This window comes from Cydia splendana, chromosome 24 (genome assembly GCF_910591565.1).
Source record: "Cydia splendana chromosome 24, ilCydSple1.2, whole genome shotgun sequence".
Classification (NCBI taxonomy): Eukaryota; Metazoa; Arthropoda; class Insecta; order Lepidoptera; family Tortricidae; genus Cydia; species Cydia splendana.
Genome location: NC_085983.1, coordinates 11604503 through 11630462, shown reverse-complemented (window position 1 = coordinate 11630462; position 25960 = coordinate 11604503). Strand labels below are relative to the sequence as shown.

The 25960-nt window shown below is 34.8% G+C and overlaps 1 protein-coding gene and 1 long non-coding RNA gene across 4 annotated transcripts; both read left to right on the top strand.

Annotated features, from left to right (window-relative positions):
- The first annotated feature begins 115 nt into the window (after positions 1–115).
- Positions 116–25960, top strand: LOC134802313 (reticulocyte-binding protein homolog 1-like). Of its 3 annotated transcripts, none has more exons than XM_063774904.1 (3): positions 116–265; positions 22307–23666; positions 24065–25960. In XM_063774904.1, the coding sequence occupies exons 1-3, from the start codon at positions 226–228 to the stop codon at positions 25779–25781; spliced, it is 3117 nt and encodes a 1038-aa protein (XP_063630974.1). In that variant the 5' UTR covers positions 116–225; the 3' UTR covers positions 25782–25960. The 3 variants fall into 3 exon arrangements, 2 of the variants coding, with proteins under 2 accessions (XP_063630974.1, XP_063630973.1); XR_010145836.1 differs by lacking the exons at positions 22307–23666; positions 24065–25960 and adding exons at positions 9101–10787; positions 11161–11888 and having other exon boundaries at positions 130–265; XM_063774903.1 differs by lacking the exon at positions 116–265 and adding an exon at positions 21526–21639.
- On the top strand, positions 12841–14294 carry LOC134802526 (uncharacterized). Its single transcript, XR_010145849.1, has 2 exons — positions 12841–13075; positions 13475–14294. It is a non-coding gene; the product is annotated as an uncharacterized LOC134802526 (long non-coding RNA).

Genomic DNA, 25960 nt, shown 5'->3' with positions numbered 1-25960 from the left:
ATCAGGCCCTTATCGGACGGAAGTACATTCTCGTATGTATTAACTTGGATATTACATTTTATGTACCTACACATAAATATTTTACGATTATTTTGCAATTTCTTGAATTATTTTCTGTAAATAAATAATAATAAAATAAAATATCTTTATTTCGAAGAACACAGGCTTCATAGTTGTTAGTAACACAGTAAAATTAAAACAAATCAATTAAACTTAAAACTAAAAATGAAAGCCGTCGTGTTTATCGCAGTTGCCAGTATAATAGGTAATTTATTGTATTTTATTCATTTAAATAATATTTTGAGCTACGATGCCACAGATGGACATTGTGATAACAAGATTCATACAAGATTAGTAGGTCAGGCAACGAATGCTCAAAGAAAGTTGTAGAGGGAAATGCTAGGAACACAATTTTTGACTCCGTAATTTTGTTTGGGCTAGTTAGGAGAAAACGACACCAAACACGGCCTAGCAGCTTCACTAATTAATGTAGATATCAAGATAACATTTAGAGCCCTAAATAAACTAACAAGAGCGGATATCTCAAAAAAACTTGACTAAATAAAACTTGTAACAAATTAAATCAACTGCATTTTGTATAAGCGGAAATGTCGCTAAGTTGCATAATTTCCGAGATATAATCGAAAAACAGAAAAACGCGACCTCTCCCCGGCTCAAAGGCTACGGCCGGAGACTTTTGATATGTTCACATCCTGACTAGTCAAACCAAATCAAAAATAAATCAACACTACGTTTAGCCATACAATTTCAGTTTCTTTAAGAACTATTTTATTTTTTTATTTAAATACTAGCTTTTGTCCGCGACTTCGTTGGCGTGGCATCAGTGACAGCAGCTAAAGTAGGTATAGCGCCTGGATAATGCTAATAGCAATCAGTCAATTCGCGCATTGCTTACTTCAATTATTAGGCAATTCATTAACTCTTTCAATTCCGCCCCCCTTTGCTTTCTCTATTCAGGGATGATTTCCGACATAAAAACTATCCTATGTCCTTCCCGTTGACTCAAACTATCTCTATACCGAATTTCAACTAAATCGGTTCAGCGGCTTAAGCGTGAAGACGTAACAAACAGACGGACAGACAGACACACTTTCGCCTTTATAATATTAGTATGGATTTAAACTTTCTCCTCTTCTTCTTCTTCTTCCTGGCCATTATTATTCCCATCTCTATACTAAGTATCTTTAGGTATTTAAATAAAAGTAAACAAAATCTACCCTCAAATGGCTCCTTAAGCCAGTTGAGGGTAGACGAAAACATTACATGATAAAATAATGTAGGTTAAAGTCAGGTGGTCAAGACAGATCTAGGAGGTTTTGTATTTGTTTGGTTAACCAATAAATGTTATAAATCCTACCCGAAAATGTACAAATTGTTTGTTTACTTTTATTTAAATACCTAAAGGTAGGTACAGACTATAGTTGGGGTTGTGTTAGTATTTATTGAAACTTTATTGCACAAAATATTATATGATATAATGTACAAATGGTTGACTTAATGTCCAATGACATTCTCGACCAGTCAACCATAGGGCTAAACAGAGACACATATTAACTCACATTTATAGACGGGTCTAACGTGAAATTTATTCAATTACCTTTATTTACCGACGTTTCGACACAGGTTTCACTGGTCATGGTCGCGGCTAACTGATTTCCCAGCCATGGTATCTAGACACGCGGCAGCGTGTCAAGCCAAGTTCAAGCAAAGGAACTGGCTAGCCAGCGCCGAGTGTAATATTACACGAACCACTTGGTGCCACTTTTGACCCTTCTATAATTCAAAACATCTTTAACGTAAACACATAAAACTACGTGTGTTTAATTATATCCATAAGGACATCTAGAAGCCCAAATTTCATGAAGATATATGAAGAAAGAAAGAAGAAGAAAGATATGAAGGTCAAAAAGTCGTAAATTTTGGCACTGACTGACTGACATATACTACCTAAACCTAACCTATTTCCAGATGACCTAGAAGGATGAAATTTGGAATCCAGCTCGGTTATTGTGTGTAAGCGTAGGAAAAAATCTAAACATAAAAAAAAGTTAAAAAATAGGGGGGGTCCCCAATCAAAAAAAAAGCATTTTTTATTGTGACTGACATATAAGTACCTTAAACCTAACCTACTTCCAGATGACCTAGAAGGATGAAATTTGGAATTCAGCTCGATAATTATGTGTAAGCGTAGGAAAAATCTAAAATTAAAAAAAAAGTTAAAAAATAGGGGGGGTCCCCATACAAAAAAAAACATTTTTTATTGTGACTGACATATAAGTACCTAAACCTAACCTACTTCCAGATGACCTAGAAGGATGAAATTTGGAATCCAGCTCGGTAATTATGTGTAAGCGTAGGAAAAAATCTAAAATTAAAAAAAAGTTAAAAAATAGGGGGGTCCCCATACAATAAAAACATTTTTATTGTGACTGACATATAAGTACCTAAACCTAACATACTTCCAGATGACCTAGAAGGATGAAATTTTGAATCCAGCTCGGTAATTATGTGTAAACGTAGGAAAAAATCTAAAATTAAAAAAAAGTTAAAAAATATTTTAATTGTAGCGTTGGAACCGTTACATTTCATTTCATTTCATTTATTCAGTCACAATTTACATTGTATATGAATATAAATTATAATTAAAATTAAAAATAAAACTTAAATTATATCATGCAGCTATAACTATTATTTTACAAGACTTAATAATATTATTATATAGGTTTAATAGTATAATATAGGTTTAGTCAATCAAAGTCAAAGTCAAAGTCAATAAAGATTATTATCATTAATAAAGTCCTGGACAGAATAATAGGACTTCCTTAAAAGAAACGCTTTAAGCCTTGCATTGAAAATACGATGATCTACTATAGATTTCAACTCGATTGGTAATTTATTAAATAATTGAATAGCCTGGACACAAGCAGCATGCTTCGGTATATTGAACTTGGCTATAATTTTATTAAGAATGTCTTTTCTTCTAGACAAGAGCCTGTTCTCTCTTTCGCTCTGGTTTTCAACCTGATGTAAATGTTTTATCAGATCAGAGAGCAGGACAAGAATATACAGGGAGGGCACAGGCAAGATCTTAAGTTCGGTGAAGTGATCCACGCAAGAATCTCTTTGCGAGATTCTAACAATGGTACGAATAGCCCTTTTTTGCATCTTGAATGCAGAGTCCGCATTGTATTTATAACCATTGCCCCATAGTTTAATGCTGTACCTAAGCTTTGACTCTACTAGCGAATGATATACCATCTTCAAGTGTTTTATTGTCAGTTCGTCTCTCAAACTACGGAGCGCATAGCAAGCAGAACTCATCGAACTGTTTACATGATGCACTTCGTGTTTCCAGTTTAATTGTGAGTCTATATGGATACCCAAAAATTTAACCACATCTACTTGATTTATACTGACTCCATTTAACTTAACATCTAAAATATCCGACTGTCTCGTTGTCGCTGAAAATAGTATTGCGCTTGTCTTCTTGGTATTTAATGTCAATTTGTTTATTCCGAACCACGTATTGAAACCCATAAGAACCGCGTTTACTGCTTCATTGAGTTCTGTTATACTACTTGCCGAAATTACTGCATTTGTGTCGTCGGCGAAAACAACAACCTTTACACGCGGCATTTGCTTATTTATATGAGATATTAAATCGTTTATAAATGCAACAAAGAATAATGGACCCAAAATAGAACCTTGCGGTACTCCACGTCTTATGTCGATCATGTCCGATTTGTACACTTTCTCGGTGCCGCATTCAATAGCCGTAAGTTCGACAAACTGTTTCCTGTTAGTGAGATAGGATTCATACAGTTTTAAAACCTGTCCCCGAACTCCATAGTGCTCCAATTTATTTAAAAGTATTTTATGATCGACCGTGTCGAAAGCGGAGCTTAGGTCAAGGAACAGTCCAGCTACTTTATCTTTATTATTTATTGCGTGTACCACGTCTTCGATTAAGGCATCCGTAGCTTCACGAGTGCCAACGCCTCTACGATACCCAAATTGTCTGTCTTGTAACGCATCACAGCGGTTGAGGTGATTTTGCAGGCGCGATTTCATAATTTTTTCTAGTATTTTAGACAGAGTTGGTAAAAGTGATATGGGTCTGTAATTCTTTGGATAACTTTTTATTCCCTTTTTGTAGATTGGCAGCACTTTTGCTATCTTTAATTGTTCGGGGAAGCTACCTAATTCAAAACATTTATTGAATATCTCCGCAAGTGGCTCGGCCAGTAAGTGCACGTTGTCTTTTATAACTGTTACAAGCAGATCTTTGAATCTATCCCAATATATGTATTATTATATTTGCTATATAACAGAAATATAAAAATAAAGTTAAGTCAAAAAATAAGTGGTGTCCCCATACAAAAAACTTGTAATAAGCGCTAAACAACCGGCCGACACGCAAGAAAAAACATTAAATCTCAATACCTGCCTAGTTTTCTTTACAAAAAGTAATGATATCCCACCAAAAACATAAATGTAAAAAAGGAGAGCCAAGTTCAATACAAAAATTCCTTTAGTCCGTTTTCATAATTACGATTTCGTAATTGGCTACGTAAGTGGAATTATTTTTCGCTGTTTCATAATTAATTATCAAAGAAGAATTTATTTGCTGTTTTCGTAACCGAGTTTCGTAGTTAACTACGAAATAAGATTTTTTTTCCGTGTTCGTAGTGAATTGGCTACGAAACGTGAGTTATTTTACACTGCTTGGTCATTAATTATCAAACTAGAATTTAATTACTGTTTTAGTAATCGGGTTTCGTAGGTAACTCCGATGTAAGATTTTTTTGTGATTAGGTACCTACCTAGTGAGTTGGCTACGAAAAGGGAATTATTTGTGGCTGTTTCGTGCTCAATTATCAATTTTATAGTAGAAATTGTTTCAACACATGTTATACTTATATTAAAAAAGAGCTTCCTATCTTTCGCATTGTTAAAATAATGCTTTTAGTTTTTTAGTAAAATGAATTACCTTATATCTTATAAATATATCTGATATTCTGCCCCAAGGATCGCCACAATTGGGGAAACCCATGTTCAGCAGTAAACGTCTATCGGTTGATATGATGATTATGAGACCGCTATTATGATACTATCTGACTTAGAGTTTTTTTACTAAACTTTGGTTAGATAAGAATACCTAATCTGTTTGTACAAATAGATTATACTTTCTTAGAAAAGAATTAACTGTGATGAAGGAGGTTAGAACCGCAACAGAAAAGTTTACAAGAAGTAGTTAGATTAGTCCTATAAATTCTTGCTTAATAATTAATTATAAAAGATGAAAAAAACTAATGAGTTTCGTAATTAACTACGAACGAAGAAAAAGTACTCGATTACAAAAACAGAAAATAAATTCTTCTTTGATAATTAATTATGAAACAGCGAAAAATAATTCCACTTATGTAGCCAATTACGAAACCGTAATTATGAAAACGAACTAAAGGCAAAAATTATGCTTGACTGTGGGCTTCGCCGCAAAAAGAATGGAGATGTAAATGAGTGCCAAGTTCTATGCAAAATCCAAATATGTATTTATACGAGTAGGAACAAAATAACGTTATGATACTTATAACAATTGCTGTTATTTAAAAAAAAAGTGAGATCTTAAAGTAGGTTAGATTTGACTTGGCCAGTTTTTATCAGAATTAAAATATATATACATATGTTGAATAACTTTATAAAATGACTGATGTATGTAATGAAAACTGGCCAAGTCAAATTTAACCTACTTTAAGATCTCACATTTTTTTTAAATAACAGCAAATGTTATAAGTATTATAACGTTATTTTGTTCCTATAAATACATATTTGGATTTTGCATAGAACTTGGCACTCATTTACATCTCCATTCTTTTTGCGGCGAAGCCCACAGCCAAGCATAATTTTTGTATTGATCTTGGCTCTCCTTTTTTACATTTATGTTTTTGGTGGGATAATAATATACTCCGCCTGGTACTCTCGTAGTGATTTAATACTCTTTGGTACTCTCTTCCGAGATTCGCGAATGACCTAACTGACACAGGCCTACGTCATCATGCTGTTTACAGGTTCTCAAACTTTAAAATGTGGGAGAATTTTAACCAACGGTGAAAATTATTTTAACGGCATTAATTTTAAGTTATTCATGTAGAAACATAGTAAAATAAAACAAATCTAATGTATTAAATTAAACTTTATTTATCTATACAAGACAAACGTTTGAAAAACTAATTCATAGTTACACATTAATTACCAAGCTTACGACGTGAAAAGTTTGGAAAACACTGCGACTGCTGCCACTGAGCGAGAAGGAAATAACAATTAACACGCGTTCGACAAGGATGACTGTCAGGGCAGGAAGTTATCTAGATCGGAATTGTCAAATGTGACAGCGCTATCCTGTGTTGCCAGTAGTGTAAACAGAATTACCCGAACGTCTGAAATTTCTTTCGTGAATCGGAAGATATTGCTAACGAATAATTAAAAATGACGAGTTATTGTAAAATTTAAGATAAAATACATATAAATGAAAATTATAAAATTATAAAGAAATATTATAACTTATTAAAGAAAGTTAAAACTGGAGATGTTGGAAACATACTTACCCAAAAAGTAATAAGTTCAAATACATACTTACCTATATAATTATAAAATCATCCCACAAACATGTACATATTAAAATATCAATAACAATATAAATAGCTAAAAAAATGCATGCTTTCTTTTCTACTAACAATAGTATATAAGTCACGATTGTAAACATTTACCTTAATATTAAGTAAGAGTTGAGTGCGGCGCGCCAACAAACTGGTTACTCCAGTTTGGCGCATTTATTGTGTACATATATGTAACGTTGTAATTGTTTATATGAATAAATGAATTAATAATTAATAATAATAATATTAACCATAGGTATAATGTGCCCATGTAACATGTTATGGCTCCTCTTCACGATGGGCCAACGCCGGCCACTCCAAGGGACGCAGCCATGCGGTAGAATGAGATAGCAATATCACTTGCTCCCTCTAACGCATAAATGCGTCCCTTGGAGTGGCCGGCGTTGGTCCATCGTGTAGAGGAGCCATTATTGCTCCTCTACACGATGGCCCAACCTATTGGTCCAATATGATGGGATGGGGGTGGTGGTGTCGCTTGGCTTATGGCGCGCGGGTTGGCGATGAGTTGGCCGCGGTGTCGGTCTTTCGCCCGCACATCAAAGGGATTGGGCAAGCGATGGCGGTACGCATCTACACGTGGCCCAATCCACAGTGCGTGCTTGAACGCGGTCGAGTGCGGACGTTTGTGCTCAGTATCAATTTTCGTTTTTTTTTTAAATTAAAATGACGAGTACGTGGCCTCGTTATGGAAGTAATGAAGGAATAGGAAATTTACGCAGACAGTACATTTAATTTTACAATTTAAATAAATAAATATAGGTAACAATACATACTTATAGTTAAATAAATGAATATTAGATACATATCTAACTATATATAGTAAGTACCTGCATTGCACAATTTGCACAGCTATGTTGGTAAGCTAGTAACAAAATTAAATAAAAAATATAATATGCTCTAAAATAATTTAAGGAAATTATAAGGTAATATGAAATTAAAAAAAAACCGGACAAGAGCGAGTCGGACTCGCCCACCGAGGGTTTCGTACTTTTTAGTATTTGTTGTTATAACGGCAACAGAAATACATCATCTGTGAAAATTTCAACTGCCTAGCTATCACGGTTCATGAGATACAGCCTGGTGACAGACGGACGGACGGACAGCGGAGTCTTAGTAATAGGGTCCCGTTTTTACCGTTTGGGTACGGAACCCTAAAAAGATATTTAATTAATTTAATTCTTAAAAAAAATCTAACATTCATTTATTTTCGGGAAGTAGGTATCATCAAAAAACTCTTGCAGCTTCTACGACATTTTTTTAAATTACTTGATGATAATAATGGTACGTAGCGTATCTTAGATAAATTGCTGCAACGGCTAATGTTTCCACGTCCATCTTGGAAACCGGTTAGATCACAACTGAATGTCGCCATCGTGTAGATGCGTTCCAACCACCACAAGGTCATCTCGCTGGCGCAGCGCTGGGCCATCGTGTAGAGGAGCCATTATGTTGAAATAAAGTGGCAATGTTATTGTGACGTAGGCCTGTGTCACTCTGGGAAGAGAAGACCATGTTTTATTAGACCATGGTCCCAGCAAAATGTCAAAACAGAGATTTGTGCAACTACCCGACGAAAAGTGTACGGAAAAGACATCACATTTTCAAACCACCCACTATATACACATAATGTTAACTAGTGGCTCTGTGAGCTGTAGACCTCGCGAGCAGAGCTTTAAATAACATGGTGCTAAGAGCTTTAAATATAGTAAATTAAAAAAAAACAATACGAAATTTATGTGTAAAAAAATACAAAACGTTATAATATATACAATTACTGGGGATCGAACCCAGACCCTCTGTGCATACAGAAAAAGCGAACGTTTACAAACTGAGCCAAATAGTTCTTAGATGGGTTGACGAAATTTAGCTACTCCTTCTCAAATTAAAATTTGTTAAAATATAATATATATATCAATACCTCCGAAACCAGCGAAATAAATTTTCTGAATTTTTGGCCATTTAATCTATAAACATATCTCAAAAAGAAAACACTCGTATGGTACCGATACCACTATTTGTTTAGGCGCGAGCTATCACGACTCCGCCATTTAAAAAAAATTCAAAAAACCGGACGGACAAAAAAAAATTATTTTGACATAGAATCCAGTCACAAAATTTCACGAGATTCGGTTAAGAATTGCGACCTGTAGAGGAGAACATCCGGACATACAAAAGCAAAATGCTCCAGTCGAAACGTAGACCTTCGCTACGCTCCGGTCAATTATTGTCAATAATCCGACACGCAACACTCACAATATCCACGCACAAGTCCGAAGATAGGTTCTTTGGCTTTAACTTCTGTATCACTGGTTCCTCCCTATTATAATTCCTGGGGACACAGACAACAGAGACAGACAGATACAATTTGACATTTTCACAGTTTCCGTCCCGTTTTGTTGCAGTAAACACAGTGAAGGCAGTGGAGCCGAAGCAATTGAATCTAGCCCTCGAAACAGTCCTTCAATTTGACAAGAAAGACCGAGCAGCCGACCTAGTCGTCCTAGACAAGGTGCAAGATTTCCTAGATAAAATTAAAAATGCCATGCAAACCAGTGGTAGGAGAAGCAGCGGAAACGATATAACATTCACAGATTTCATTCTTAAAGCCGCTAAAATTCTAAAAAGTCTCAAAGACGATGTACTCGAAGAAGCATACGTTGTTATCAATGATGAATCGAGAAGATATATTAACACAGATAATGAGTTAAGAGAGCTATTCGATGATAATGATATGAGGAGGTACGTTTCTAAGAAATTGGATGATAACAAGGAGATGGCAGCTAATGACTTGCGTAGGCATATAGAGGCAGTAATCACCCTCATAGAACATAAACAAGAAGCAGGAGAAAATACTGACTTATTTGAAATTGGGAATACTTTGTATGAAGGTGCTAGTGCTAAATTGAGGAAAGCACTCAGTGACCTAAAGATATTGAGAAGAGGTAATGAATATAATATAGGGAGCTTGTTCAGAAGAGTGCTCGGGACGCTTGCATTTAAGCATTATGAATCGCTCGGTAATGATGTAAAAACTCAATTTAAAAAATTGCTCAAAAATTATTGGCGAACATATATTGAAAGCAATGGACCCAATGGCTTACGCAGCTACGTAACTACTACTAGGCGTACGTCAAATCGATGGGAAACACGCAAACATAGATATTACGATATTTTTACAGCACAAACAAAAAAGACATATTCACCAAAAAAAAATAAATATTTTAAAAATGAACCTTATAAAACACCAGAGGTTTTTGTATCTAATGACGATTTAAAGACGTTGTTTGGTATGGATAATAATGAACCACAAACAAATCAACCACAATCAAACAAAAACCCGTTATCCGCGTTATCCTCATTTCTCTCTCCGCCGGGGGCTAAAAACAACCCGCAATCAAATCAAAACCCGTTATCCGCGTTATCCTCATTTCTCTCTCCGCTGGGGGCTAAATACAAACCAAAATCAAATCAAAATTCGTATTCCTCGTATTCCTCACTTCATTCGCCGTCCGAGGCTAAATACAAACCACAATCAACTCAAAATTCATTTTCCTCAATGCTTTTTCCGTCGGGGGCTAAAAATAAACCACAATCAAATCATAATTCGTATTCCTCATTTCCCTCTCCGTCTGGGGCTAAATACAAACCACAATCAAATCAAAATTCGTATTCCTCGTATTCCTCACTTCTTTCGCCGTCCGAGGCTAAATACAAACCACAATCAAATCAAAATTCATTTTCCTCAATGCTTGTTCCGTCGGGGGCTAAAAATAAACCATATGTAAGACAAAAGCAACGACATGACAGATGGCGTTATTCAAATAATGATAAACACAAGAAGAATCTCCGAACCAATAAACAAGAGTCAACTGAATCTGCTGAATCGGAAGAAAAGGTTTTAATGGGTGGGCAAAATACTCGTGTCATTGAATTTAGGGCTGAAGTAACTTCTAATGAGTTATCTAGAGATAGAGAAGAAGACGAGACTAGTACAGAGGAGATAATAATACAGCACAGCAATGTTATCGATGTTGGGTTGTCTCGGAAGACGCCAGGACGATTAAACATAACTTTTGTTTCGCCAGAAAAGTAAGTAATATGTATAGGTACTCGTACTATTTAACTTTGACAACCAAAGACGTGAACTCACGCGTGCGGCTACAGTCCAATATCAATCTTCCTTTTTATGTTATGAGAGGTACTTTTTAATAATTAATGGATAAACAGGCACAGTGTGAAGGCAAACCATACTTTGGTACCCGTGTTTACATTACATGCCTCTTCAAAAATACATAATATTATATTCATGTAAAATGCTACTTATATTCTTTCCACTGTACATAGTATGTATAAACATACTATAAGTTTATACTATAGGTAACCTATGACTATTTGCTTTCAAAATAAATGAATGAATAATGAAATTGGGTCATTTTCGCCGAATAACATAGTACTGTAATAGTTTCAGAATCACCGATGAAAGACGAATTTTAAGAAAAAGTAACGCAAACGATTCGTTTGCAGTGGATACTAGTCCAAGAAACTTCGATGTCGTAGATACAATGATTAAGCATATAGAAGAAGAAATAGAAGCAGTAAAAGACCAGGTCGAATACGTAAAAAATCTAACTCACTCGAAACGCGTAGAAAATACAGACAGTAACAGAATGGAAAATGTTACTGATGCTGAAGCATTGGAAACCAACAATACCTTCTCATTTAGAGCTCTATCTGATGCAGATGCATCTAATTCTTCAGAAACAGATACTAACCGTAATAAAACAAATGAAAATGTTACTGATATTACGGCTACAAATGTCTCTGACACAACAATCGCGAACGAGGAAAAGGAAGAGCATACAACAGAAAATTTGAAAAATAATATAGTTGACATCGACAAATCAAAGAATGGTGAATCGGTTGAAGTCAATGATACCCATTATGTCAACGAAGATAATCATAGACTAGACGAGACTTCTATGCCACCAAATGAAAAAGATAAGGCTGAATATAGCCCTGCAAATAAAACAGTAGTAGAAATAGACAACAACTCTACTGCCGCAAATATTGTGGAGGAAGGCATTACTGCGGGGAATAGGCGAGATATAATTGAATAATATACTAATGTAGCCATATGTATGGTTTTATGAAACTAAAATAAAGAACGCATGACAATAATAATAGGTACATTACGATTAGGGCTTGCAAATATTCGAAACTTTCAGGTATTCGAATATTCGACTTTTTCTGACGACATATTCGAATATTCGAATAATTATTCGAATATTATAAAAAATAAGAAAAAGAACGAGAAATCGGTTTATTATCGTTTTATTCAAAAGCTTATTTCACATATTGCTAAAACTAATGATATTTTGCAGAAATCCACTTAATTGACTAGATTTTATCATCCTACTATGAGATGCCTACATTTATAAAAACAAGTAAAACGCCAAAATAAGACATATTCAATATTTCTAGATAAAACTTTTATTATAAATGCGCCGTTGAGTGAAATAATATAACTTTAATCATCTAAACCAAACCTAGGTATGTAAGAAATTTTTTTTAGTAGGTAATTATTTTCTGATTTAAATTAACTTGTAGTCACTCAGAGGCCTTAATTAATGGTCGGCTTAATTATATAATATTGGAATATTTAAGGGAAAAAGTTAGTTGACTACTGGATTATTTGTCAGCTAAAGGTGCATAGTTAGATTACCTAGTTGGGCAGGTTTGGTATGATCAAATTTGAGAATTGCGATAAGTGCGGGCAAGGTTTAGTCTTAATAAACAGAATGACCCTTTAACTTAAAACTTATGCACCGTAAAAATAACATACTTTTTGATTTCGTTTTCTTTCAAATTGAGTTAGGTTTCACTGTATTCACGAAGTCTATCGAGAGGAATACAGTAAAAATATTATTTCCTTCGTATTTGGGTACCTACCATTACTCATTCACTGTAAATACCCGGAAAACACACAGAAACTGTATCTGCAGCGGATTAAATAGATTTTTTATAGTAATAAAAAATATTCGAATATTCGAAACCTGAGCGGCCGAATATTCGAATATCAAAACAGGCCGAATATTCGACAAATTCGAATATTCGAATATTCGAATTGCAAGCCCTAATAACGATCTCCCCATACATTTCGATTGCCTGTATCTTTAATCGATTGTTTTTCTTTAAGCTGTATATTTTACTGAGGTGTGCTAATACATAGTATTCTACATATCTATCTACGATACAAGTCCGAAAAGTGGGAAATTCGCAACGAAATACGACAAAAATTAAAACAGACCGAAAGTGTTTTAAATCGTCACGAGTTGCGAATTACCTATTCGCACGTGTATCCTATAAAACGTTTTACAGTAGCTATATAAGGTGCTACTTTATTAGTTGCAGTTATTTTAACACATGATACTTTACTTTAAAACAATTAACTTTAAATAGAAATTAAGACTGTTTAATAAAAAATTTTTTGTTTTAATTTACTGAACAAAAAAATAAATTTCATTATGGTTCGGCGGGAAAACTGCAAAAGGTTATTAGGATGAAGTGGCCAGACAGTTAGGTGTTAGGTAAAAGAGGTACTAGAATCTATTCATTGAGTTCACATTTAATAATCACATGAACAGGGTGTTTTTACGTAAATTTGTTTTTCAGTTTTCTCCAAAAAAACATCGTAAAAGCTATAATGTTTCATACTTAAATATACTCCAGGAACCGAGTACTATCAGCTGTGTAAATATCTGCAACTAATAAAGTAGCACCTTATATATGGCCCTTTAAACTTTAGACAAAGGCACGGAAAGTGCTAATTACCGCACTAGTAGAAGAAGAATGTAGACCGTACCAAATTTTATCATAATCATAATCATACGTGATAAAACTGATAAATAAAATAGTGACACCGCTAACTAGCACCATTCTTAAGGATGACACACGTTAGGCCGGGCTGTGTCCGGGCCGGAGCTTCCGGGGCTTACTTTTCTATGACATGACAGACGATCACGTGAAGCTTTCCATAGAAAACGATGCGCCGAAAGCTCCGGCTTGCTGGACTCGGCCGGGTCTAACGTGAGTCGTCCTTTAGTAGTAAAGCCCGTCTTTTCTTTAGATATAATGTCAATGTTTGACGGTATTACAAATACTCGTATTAATTAAATAAAGCCATGTGTCGTGGCTAAGAAAAGGAGCCGGCCCAGCATGGTGGTGCGGCAAGCCACATCGCTGGTATTCTGCCAATAGGTACCATATATTTTTTTATTAAGATTACGTAGTATCTCCAAATAAAACTATGACTCATTAGTTAATTACATATTATTGAAATCGCTCGCCGTAAACACAATGTTTAATCATACTTGCAAGTATTTTTATTATAACAACTTATTTATCTTTTTTAGTTTAGTTTACTTTTAAAATGTTACTGTGCATTCCGTAAGTTTGTCTATCTAATTTGAATTCTCCCCTCATCTACTCGAAGGTTAGCTGGAAGAGATCCCTCACAGGGATAAGTTCGCCTTTGTACCCTTATTTCTGTAAATATTATGTAAACCTGTGTTGTGTACAATAAAGTGATTACTACTACTACTACTAATCTTGAAAAAAAAAAACTAAAATAACCTATCTTTGCTGCCCGCCCCTCCCTCTCCCTCCCTCCCTCTCCCTCCTAAGGCCCAAGGTCCTACCTAAAGCACTTATTCAGTTCGATGAAATTTAAATCATATTCATTTGGAACAGAGTCGCATTTGTTTTGTTTCGTTCAATTTTCAAACAAAACCAAAATCAACTCTATTCCACTAACTAAAGGTTCTAATTTCTGTGGCAAATTATGGGTTTTTCATATGTATGGCTGGGCCTTAGGAGGCTAAAACTTATCCCGAATCCTAAATGTTGAATACACACATGGATCCCATTTGACACATTCATAGCGGTATTTACTTTTCACTAGTGTCCGACCGAAACATGTTTTTTTGCCGAAACTGAAACCGAAACCGAAACCGAACCTTTTGTAGACTTATTAAAATCGTAGAAAATATGTCATAAAACCGCTTTTTAGAGGAGAGGCCAATTCGTAGAAACCACCTTATTTACGATTTTCGTAGGACCGAAAAGGTTAATACCGACAAGCGATATTGTGGTCTACTGATTATCAAAATGCACGTTGTCGCTTTTTTGCAATGAGTTCTTATGACGTCATAAAGACGGCAGTACTAAGTTTTTAACTTTTTTCTTTTAAACATACCACGTGCGGTACCAAATGAAAGGGCTTTCTGAGTAAATTACAAAAATGTTACATATTATACCATTTTCACTACTTGGTCTAACAAATTTGAAGAAAACGTCCAAAAATTACATAATGCAGAATTGATTTTGAACTGCTCTACATTGAAAACTACTGAATGGATTATTGAACTGGAGGGACTGTGAATATCCTCTATATAATGTTTAAAAAAAATAGCCAGAAATATTAAAAAATAAGAGAAATAGGCACATCAATTTGAATAACAGTATAATTTTCTGTTATGGGAAACTTCTAAAATACTATATTCTTCACAGAAAACATACCATGTGAGGTATTAAGTGAAAGCAATTTATGAGTAAATTACAAATATAGCATACTATTAGGCTAATCAAATTAGACCCAAAAAAGCGTTTTGAGGAATTAATTCCCAGCAAGCTAGAAATCATTTTAATTTTAATACCTTCATTAGGTCCTAAATTCGTATAATCCGATCTCAGGAGTTTGCTCCATCTCAGGAGGCGTGGATACATTTTGGGGGCCTTGGGAGGTACATTTTACCTAGGATTGACAAAACCACTCGATTTAGAAGGAACATCGTCAAAATCAATGTTACTCCCAGATTTAGACACGATTTTACAAAAAAAAAAGAAATTCAAAGTGGCGGTAATTTTTTACTATCTTTGACTACGAACTCATATTAAGGTATCTTTCGGATCCTCATATGTCAATTTTTATCATGGTTAGAGCAAATTTTCCGTCGGACGTAGCGTTTTTGAACTATAAGCAAAAAACTGAAAAAGAGCAAAAGTTTTTCCACAACTCCTGGAATGGAGCAAACTCGGATTTCGCTAATTTAGAACCAAATGAAGGTATTAAGACAATTTCCAGCTTGCTTAGGTATATTGGCTTAGGTATATACCATTTCCACTTGATGTACTTTTCTTATTTTTGGATATATTTGGTTAATTATTTTTAGACATAGTATAGAGAATATTCACACTCATTTTGTATAAAATTTGGCCTAATCCATTCAGCTATTTTCAATTTAGAGCAGTTCAAATTCAACTCTGGATTGTCGAATTTTTGTTAGTTTTCCAATAATATGTTAGACCAAGTGGTGAACATGTTAGACTATGTTACATATTTGAAATCTACTCACAGAGCCCTTTCATTTGGTACCACACATGGTATGTTTAAAAGAAAAAAGTTTACAACTTTGTACTGCTGACTTTATGACGTCACGACACCTTCCACCACTTTATGGAGCGACAACATGCATTTTGATAATCAGTAGACCATGCTGATCCCAACAATACCACTTGTCGGTATAAACCTTTTTAGTCCTACGAAAGTTGCTATTCTTCAACTTGGCCACTCCACTATTTATACACATTAAAACTGCGTCGACCGTACAGTGGCGCCTTGATTAGGGGAATTGTGTTTTCTAATAAACCAATTAATTTATGTATATGTCGGGGCGTGACTCCAGAAGGACGTATTGCAGCGTGACAGTTCATAGTTTTAGACGCCTGTATACAATTGATTAGCAATGTTTGGCTACTAGCAATGTTTGCTGTTTGAAAGTTGTAACGAAATTCATAACGTAGAGAGTAACGCCATCTATTGGCGTGTTGTTGAACTAAGATGACAGGTAGAAGGCTTTGGAACGTCAAGATGTTTCTCTTGGGTGAACGTAGGCACGAGTTGGCATTTTTGTCGTTATGTTGGTAGACTGGTCAAGCAGGTTGACTAACTTGACGTTGAGGCGGGAGCACTGGAGCAGCGAGGCTCCGCCGCTGGTGTTTCTTCTTGATCGGGCCGCGCTAGAGATCGGACGTACTCGTTAGCCAACCTCGTGCCTAACTCGCCACGTTCCTGAAGGCTTATACCTGATGGATTATTCTGAAAGCTTATAGAATCCAACGTTCTTTATCCATTTAGCTAAGTGTTTTATTCCAAGTGTTATTTTGATTTCTTATGTTTCATTAAAAGCTTACATTGGTGAAATAAAGAAAGGATGTGTTGTTTAGAAAGGCTGTGTGTTATTTTAAGTTAGCATCGCATACTAATTTAGCTGTGAAGTAATACATTGAGGTACTATGCCCACCACCATCGCCCGTGCCTCCGTCATATACGTAAATCTACATATTAATATTGTTATCCTCCTTGTTCTCCAAGTTTTGATCTTTGTCGCATGTTTAGTTTCATAGTACGAAGTACCATTTCGAATGTTTCGGCCCGGCCGAAAGGTTCGGTCGCGTTTTGGCCGAAACCGAAACTACGGCCGAAACATGATTTTTTGGCCGAAACAGACCGAAACCGAAACCGAACCTTCGGTCGGACACTACTTTTCACATCACCTATTCGGAAAAGGGTTTTTTCTTCCCCGCTAGGAGGGATCAAATCAAAGTGGCACTTTTCGTCCCCGCTAGGGCGGATCAAAGTGGCACTTTTCTGTTCTGACACTGTTTTTGTTTTTTTTTGCATTATTTTTTTAGCTATAATAATATTTTGAAACATAATAATTGTGTCAACACTAAGATTTTTTTATTTTCCTCATAGTTGATGTGAAAAGCAGTATGTGTCACACGGTATCAAAATTATTTCGTCTTGGGCGTTAACACTTGAATCCCTCATTACGCTCAGGATTCTACTTTAGAATTCCTCACTACGTTCGGGATTCTTTTGTAGAATCCATCGCTTCATTCAGGATTCAATGTACGCCCTTGACGGAAATATATCATTTTGATCCCTTGTAACACAAACTACGAGTACTATAATAGACTAGACATAAAAATTCAAAATCGCTCTCCTTCTTGATTCGACTGGCAAATCATATTAATTTTTGACAACCGGGTTTTTTAACCTAGTTAGACCCCGCTGAATCCGAATTTGCCGGTTGCTTGATCGAATTCTTGACCGGAAGTGAGATATTTGATATTAAAGGTCCCTTTTTTTTAGTTTTTCGTAACTAACTCCTAAACGGTGGCGCATAGCAACAAATTTTTTTACACATAAGTAATCTGCATAAAATTTTCTACAAGAAAGATTCCGTACAATTTTTCGCTAGGATCAATATTCAAAGAGATATTAACGCGGGAAATTTAATTATAATCACTTCTAAGGCCCCTTTTTTTAGTTTTTTGTAAATAACTCGTAAACGGTGGCTAATATCAAAAAATCTTGTTAAACGTTAATAATCTAAATAAAATTTTCTAAAAAAAAGATATTTAATTGTTTTTTGTTGTTACTTACAGGCCTATTCGGATTTCGAGATAATCACAAGATCTTGAGACGATTTAGAGATAAACTAGATCTACATTAGATATCGACTAGATGTGACTTGGATATCTAAGTCATAACTTGTCGAAATCGTTCAATAGGACCTCCAGAATCGCGGAAATGTCAAATTTGACATATCTATCTTCCAAATATCTTTAAATTATCCGTATCGTAACTTGTTGAAGTCTAGTAGAAATCTAATTCATTTTCCGAATCGAGCCGTTAATCGTTAAAGGATGATTCACGCTAGACCGGGCCGGGGCCGGGCTGGAGCTTCCAGCGCTCCGTTTTCTATGGAAAGCACCACGTGATCACCGATCAGCCGTCATAGAAAATGACGTGTAGGACCCTTCGGCCCGGGCCCGGACCGGACTAGCGTGAGTCATCCTTTAAGCAAAGTTAACCCTTAAACAGGTTGTGTATCTATACCTAAGTACCAGATAGCAAATGATTTTTTTTTGGCGAGCTGAGTAAATACAATGACCGCAAAATGTCATCGCTGTAAAGTCTATTAAGTGGGTGATATCCACTGAAATATGAAACCTATGGAAGTGAAACATCAACGAATAATGCGTGCCACTGTGACGTCATCTTGGAACTAAACATGGCGGTTTTAGTGCTGCCCAGAAGATTTTTACTGTTACTAGGTTTTATCGATACATCGATAATTTTTTAACGTTCTCGGCTCATTTTATTTAAAATACTAAGTATGTATTATTTGTGGAGTTTATGTTTTAATAGGAAGTAAGTAAATAAATAAAAATTCTTTATTAGTATATTGTTATGTGAAAAGATACTTTGATTGAGTAAGATGTGTGGAGTCTAGGACAATTTCGTGCTTCAAATTTGACAGGTAAACGAGATGACGCTGTACTACTCAATACATATTGCGATTTTTGCGGTAACTCTGATTTTCAAAAGTTGACGTTTGACAACTTAGTGACCGCAAAACACATGGCGCAGTACAGCGCCATCTGTTTTGGATGTCAGAATAAGTGTACGTGTTTTTCTTGGACTTTACCTCTCCATTACAATCAATTTTGTTGTGTTGCTAACCCTAAAGTCTGTAACACACTACCGCACTGCACCTCGACCTTGGTGCGCCGTATCTATAAGTGATAGCGATACAAAATTCAAGCTTATTAAGCGACGGGTGAAAAAAAAAACAAAACACCTTCAGAACATTTTTTTTATTACAAAAATAAGGAATGACTTCCGCTCTTCAACTTCTTCAACATTTATTCAGCAAATAGGCCACAAGGGCATTTTTATACGTCAACATTGAATTTACATACAAGCAAAAATAATAACAATACATTAACCATTTTATAAATTACAACTATATGTAAGTATATGGTCTCTTAATGTCGAATTATATAAAAAAAATATAATAATGATATAAAAAAGCCCGCAGGGCAGCTTGTGGAGTAACGACCCCACGGCCCCGAGTTACCCTAGTGCTCCCGAGAGTCGGTCAGGATCTCCATCTCCAGGCACTCTTTCTTTTTATGTTCATTTCTTGGTAACCTATAAAAAATGATTTAATTATTAAATTAAGATAATTTAGTTGGTTTGAAGCGGGGTAGCATGATAAAATAAGAAAATATAAATAGGCAATCATAATATATCGATATCAAAGTCGATAAATAAAGTACAACCCTAGCTGAAATGTTTACATAATTTAAACGTAAAAATATAGTTAAATAAATCCAATCACTTCATGATCTATAACTGCACAGAAGAACCTTGCTATTTATAATGTGAAACATCCTTACATTTCCCAGGAACATTAACAATAACCAATATTTTTCATGTAAATGATAGCGTACCTGTGTAAGGTTAAAGATGGCTGATTTGGTGGTTTTCTTATGCCGCACCCTAATACACTACACACTGGCATATTCGCGACGTAATTATTCACATTTGGCTTCAATTATTTTCAATCACAAGCAAAATATTGAAAGATAATTAATAATTTTAATTTTCACCACGACTTTTTGACAGGACAAGTACCGGCTGAACTGACAGACAATGACATTTGGGGAACTAAACATGGCGGATTTTCGGCCGCATTAGGTATTTACGTATTTTCATGGAACACTTTATGTACGTACTGAAATACTGTCATCTTTTTTTGCTATGGGTTACAGTGCTGAGTAAAAACGAGACAGATATATATTTATGTGTGTGCCGTCAAAATGGGTGCTATTTCTATAAGGAATTGTACGTATAGAACAATATGTCTTGTCCCTATTATATAGGTCCATGGTGATATCGGAACGTAAAAAAATGACAGGTGTCAAAACAAATTTCTTTGAAAATTTAGTTGTCAAGTTCAAATCGACAACAAATGGCAGTTTTTGCGCGTTTCTCCCGCTGTATAAGTTCGCTACACCGAAAAAAAGTACTGTAAGTATTTTGTTTTGTATTTTTATGGTAGATTATTAGATAATGTATGTGTAGTAAGTCATAACTTACCTTAGTTATTGTTTTCTGATAAAATATTCGCTCTAAAAATTTGTGGTTCGTATGAACCCTCTGCCCGTCTGGGGCACGTTCGAGTGGTTTCTAAGTGGCCACTGCCCTGCAAGAAGTTTACATGTCATTTAAGGGTAAGATTTATGACTATGAATGAACCCTCATAGTACAAAACTAACATATTTTCCTTTGGTTTTTAAATTAAATATTTATTCAACGGTTAGTTTTACGAGCCACGACATCCGCGTGAGCCAAGCAAGTGCTGGCAGTTAGTGTATTTTGTGACGCAAGTAAAAATGTGACATCCACATGACTTACCCTTAAAACGACTGCCTATAGCTAACAAGGCAGTGGCCATATATGTACCACGTAGCACCATTTTTAACGGGCAGTGGGCATATAAAAACCACCAGGGTTTTTTTTATTGAATTAATGATAATAAAAATAAAACAAGAAATTACTTTTCTTTTCACGCTATTAGCTACCCAAATCAGTAATCAAAAGTAAAGAATTCGTCAGGCCTGTTTAAGGGTTAATATGTATTAAAGGCGAATTATTGGTTTCGTGTTTTTGTCAATCTTTATTTTCAATGAACTGAAACTTTAAGCAAGGTTTGTTCTAATAAGGTAAACGTACTATAGTGCTCGACATGCTAATGCCCAATAGATGACACTCTGCTGTCACCTCTATTGACAATGACTTAAGTTTCAAGATGACATGTACTGGGACCGTGTCGAGCACCAGTACGTTTAGGTACCTTATGAGCAAGTGTTAAAATCACATTACATCTAGCGTTCCACGTGAGTTGCGAAATAACTTACAAAACTTATACTATTATGATTTATTTGCAAGAAATCGATTTCAATTTATGTAGGTATATGTGTGAAATGAAGACTATCGTGTGCGTAGTGGTGGCTAGTGTTTTGGGTATTTATTTATTTGAATATTATTTGTATTTAACAAAAATGGTATAAATGGCGGACTTAACGCCTTAAGGCACTCTCTACTATGATTACGATAAATTGCGATTATTAGGGCTACCTCAAAAGGAATAAGTTTTTGGCAAAAATTTCATTTTTGGTACAAGCTTTTATCGCTGACTGTACTTTTCTTACGACAGACAAATAATACTCATCGAGACAATTCTAAAAACCCCTAACACAATTTCACAGAGTTCCTATGGCCACCTCCTGTCTCCATCATCAGATCAGTTCGGCAGTACCATATTATTGTATTGTCATCAGAACTACATACAGCTGCCAATTTTAATGACGCTACGATCCTTGGAAGATGGTTAAATTAGTTACCTTAGATTCCATTACATAGTTACATACAGGTCGACCTAATAAAAGATGCTGTGCGTGCGGCGTAAGCGCCATCGACAATAAGGTCCCTTTTCATAGATAATGCCCCAAATCTTCTTAATCTTACCTAATTTATTTACAGTAATAGTATATTCTAAAGCTATTTCTTTCAAACACAGTTATAAAATCATTTATTTTTTTGGCATTGTCGATATTAGTAATCTTCTAGTATTTAACGAGCCGTTATAAAAAAGTTGACAACCGCACCTAAATATCAATGATTGTTACAGTAAACACAGTTATGACGGTGGAGCAAAAACATGTGAACATAGCTCTCGAGGCAGTAATGAATTTCAGCGGTAAAAGAGATAAATCATCAGGCCTTGAAGTCATCGACAAAGTGGAAAACGCTTTAGAAAAAATAAAACAAGGTATTGAATCCCGAAAACGGTACGAACCCGGAAACGGAAGGAGAAGTGCTCGTGATCCTGACATTACATTTACTGATTTTGTATCAGAAGCTGCTAAGATATTGAAAAACTACAACGATAATGACCTTGAAGATGTGTTTGCTGTCATTGGAGATGAAACAAGGAGATACATTAACAGAAATTCTGAGTTACATGAGTTGTTTGGTAGTGGCAATATGAGAAGACATCTAAGCGAGAAATTGGAAGATTTTAGAGATATGCAGGCTGATATGTTGCGTGATTATTTAAGCGCAGCCATTATTGCAGTTGAAAATAAAAAGTATAATGGAGAAAAAAATGATTTACTTGACATTGGAGATTTTGTGTACATCGGTGGACATGATAAGTTGAGAGCAGTACTAAGAGATCTAGAAAAAATAGGAAGATCAACAGATGTGCGTTTAGATGACGTGTTGAGACATACATTGAGATCATTCATTTTTGATCATTTTAATAAACTCAACGATAACATTAAACACGAACTGATAGATATGGCCAAAGATTACTGGAGAGTATCAAGTAGCAAAAGATGGAAACGAAGAAAACGTCCAACAACGTTTACTTCACTAGAAGAGGATGAATCTACAAGTAAAAATTATAGACACGTTTATAGAAAGGGACTAAGTTTTAATGTACAAACGCGACAAGAAAGTAGTGATATACGCCCAATTCAAAGAACTAAAAAAACGCACAATGCTAGCCATCATGTAAATAAAAGGTTTAATTATAAAAACAGAGTCCAAAAGGACAGGGAAGTAGTCACAGGTTCTACTAAATTATACAAATATCCGAACCATACCAGATCAACCCTTTCTGATGAAGACACAACTCCTCCCTTTGAACCTGAATCTGAAAACAAAACTGAAGTTGAAAATAATAAAGGTAAAAAGTCCTCAAAGACATCGAGAAGATACAAAAAGAAAAATAAGTTTACACCTTCAATGGCCCAAACTAAAAGACCGAAACATTCGAAAGATGGCGAAAAACCTATAGATTCACCGTATTCAGATTTAATGTTGCTAACAGGCGGACGGAATGTCCAATCCGTTGATTTACGAGGCCAGTCAACTGAAGAGACATATGAAAACTATAGAGAACCGGATAAGACAAAAGAAGAAAAACAATTGTCGATTGTCTTCAGTCATCATCCCACCACGGCAAAGTATTTATCCGTAGAAAGGTAAGCTAAATTTGTTGTCTAGTACAGTCAAGTGTTAAAATATGGGTGCATACAACTCAATTTATACATACATAGCAATGTTGCTATGTATTTTTCAGGTCACTATGATATCCTTGTAAATTTTGTATTGATCTATAAAGGAGCCCTGAGGCCTACATGCAGAATACGTTTTTGAATTTATGTCTTTTTCGAATCATAGATAATTAAAGTAATAAAAAGTAAACGTTCCGGGAAAATCTGCGAATATATTAAGCTTTAATATTCTGCCGCCTAAGTGACGTTTCAATATTAAAGATTATCTGTTGTGTATGTAATAGGTATTTATTGAAATTATATTTGCGTTAATTGTAGGCCCAAATAATCATAACGTCATTTAATCAGGTTCGGTTTCATTACAGGTTTCTAACGATAAAGAAAAAAAATGTACCGAAGGCGAAAGAAGAAAAAGACGATAGAAGAGTCGTCTGTGTTACCGTGGCAAATATATCAGCTGAAGGTTTAATAAGTTTAAGTGCAGAAAGTTCTGGAAATGACTATGATCTCTATAAACTTGAAAACGACCGTAATCTTACAAACGATCGTAAATTAGGAAAAGACTATAAAATTAAAAACAACCATGAACCAACAAACGACCATGTATTTAAAAATGACGGTATTCTTGAAGACAAAGTGATAAATATATATATCAAAAACGACACAATTAAGATTGAGAATTCAAAAGTTAAAAACGACAGTGAACTTGAAAATAAAAGTAAACTTATAAATGACCGTGAACTTGAAAATAAAGTCATAAGGAAATATACCAAAAATAACACATTGGAAATTGAGGATTCAGATACGGAAAACGACAGTGGACTTGAAATCGACCGTAAACTTGAAAACAGACGAGTTATAAAGAAATATATCAAAAACGATACATTAGAAATTGAGAACTCAGAAGCTGAAAACGACAGTGGACTTGAAATCGACCATAAACTTGAGGACAAAGTCATCAGGAAATATATCAAAAACGACCCATTAAATATTGAGAATTCTGAAGCTGAAAACTACAGTACAAACGATAGCGAACTGAAAAATGACCGTAAACTTGAAAACAAAGCCACGAGGAAATATATTAAGAACGATACATTAGAAATTGAGAATTCAGAAGCACCTATTGATGTGAAAAATATGTTTAAAAACATAAAAAAGCAAATGGCTGAAGTAAAGGAACAAGTCCCCGAAGGCTTTAAAAACGACCGTGAACTAGATAGCAAAGTCACCAGGAAAAATAACAAAAACGATACATTAAGAATTGATAATCCAGAAGCTTCTATTTATTTGAAAAGTATGATTAATAACATACAAAAGCAAATAGATGATGTAAAGAAACACATTCACGAAGGCATTGGAAACATCCGTGAATTTGTAAACGACAGTAAACTTGAAAACAAAGTCATCAGGAAATATATCAAAAACGATACATTCAAATTTAATAATTCAGAAGCTCCAACAGACGTTGAATATATGATGGATAATATAGAAAAGCAAATAGATGGTGTAAACGAGCAAGTTGACTACGTAAAAAATCTGAGGAATATCGATGATAAGTTAAGTAAGCAAAACTTGAGAGCTAACAGTGAAAAAGTTTATTTAAGGTCATCAAACAGTAAACACAAACATCACTACGCAGATTCAGAGTCGCTTGAGAGAGATAACAAAGAATATTTTACACGCGTTCTTAGTTCTGAAAGTTCAAGTAGCATTGAAATTACCAACAAATCTAGTTTAGCGTTTAGAGCTAATTATGATACAAATTACGCTGATGTTACTGAAACAAAAATAAATGATAATAAGAGAACAAAATCAGTAATTGTGGATAAACCTTCGAATACATCAGCAATCGGTCACAGAATAAGCAAAATCAACTTTTTATCGAGCAAAATTAAAGAAAATGTTACAGTTAAAGATAGCTTTGAGGAAGCTAATAAAAGTATCTCGTATGACGAAAGTAAAACTGCATTTGATAAAAATAAAACACAAGAGATTAAAATAAATGATGGTGATACCAAACCTTTTATTAACATGACAATAAATGAAATAGATACTACCACAGAAAATATTACGACTAGTTAAAAGCAATAAAAGGGGATTTTACCAGAGATCTAGGTAAAGACGACAACATATTTATACTAGATGATGCTGCTACAATAATTTAATAATAATAAACCACAATAGCCTAAGCAGAATGATGAATAAAGAGATACTAAATTGTAACTAGTTAGTTAAAAATGAAAATAAAGCGTATCTGTATT

Bases quoted from the DNA above. Each gene is read 5' to 3' on its own strand.
- LOC134802313 (XM_063774903.1), top strand. From the start codon at position 21,549: ATGATTTATTTGCAAGAAATCGATTTCAATTTATGTAGGTATATGTGT. The intron at 21,640-22,306 runs GTATTTATTTAT...TGATTGTTACAG, and splicing joins AGTGGTGGCTAGTGTTTTGG to TAAACACAGTTATGACGGTG. The intron at 23,667-24,064 runs GTAAGCTAAATT...GTTTCATTACAG, and splicing joins AAGTATTTATCCGTAGAAAG to GTTTCTAACGATAAAGAAAA.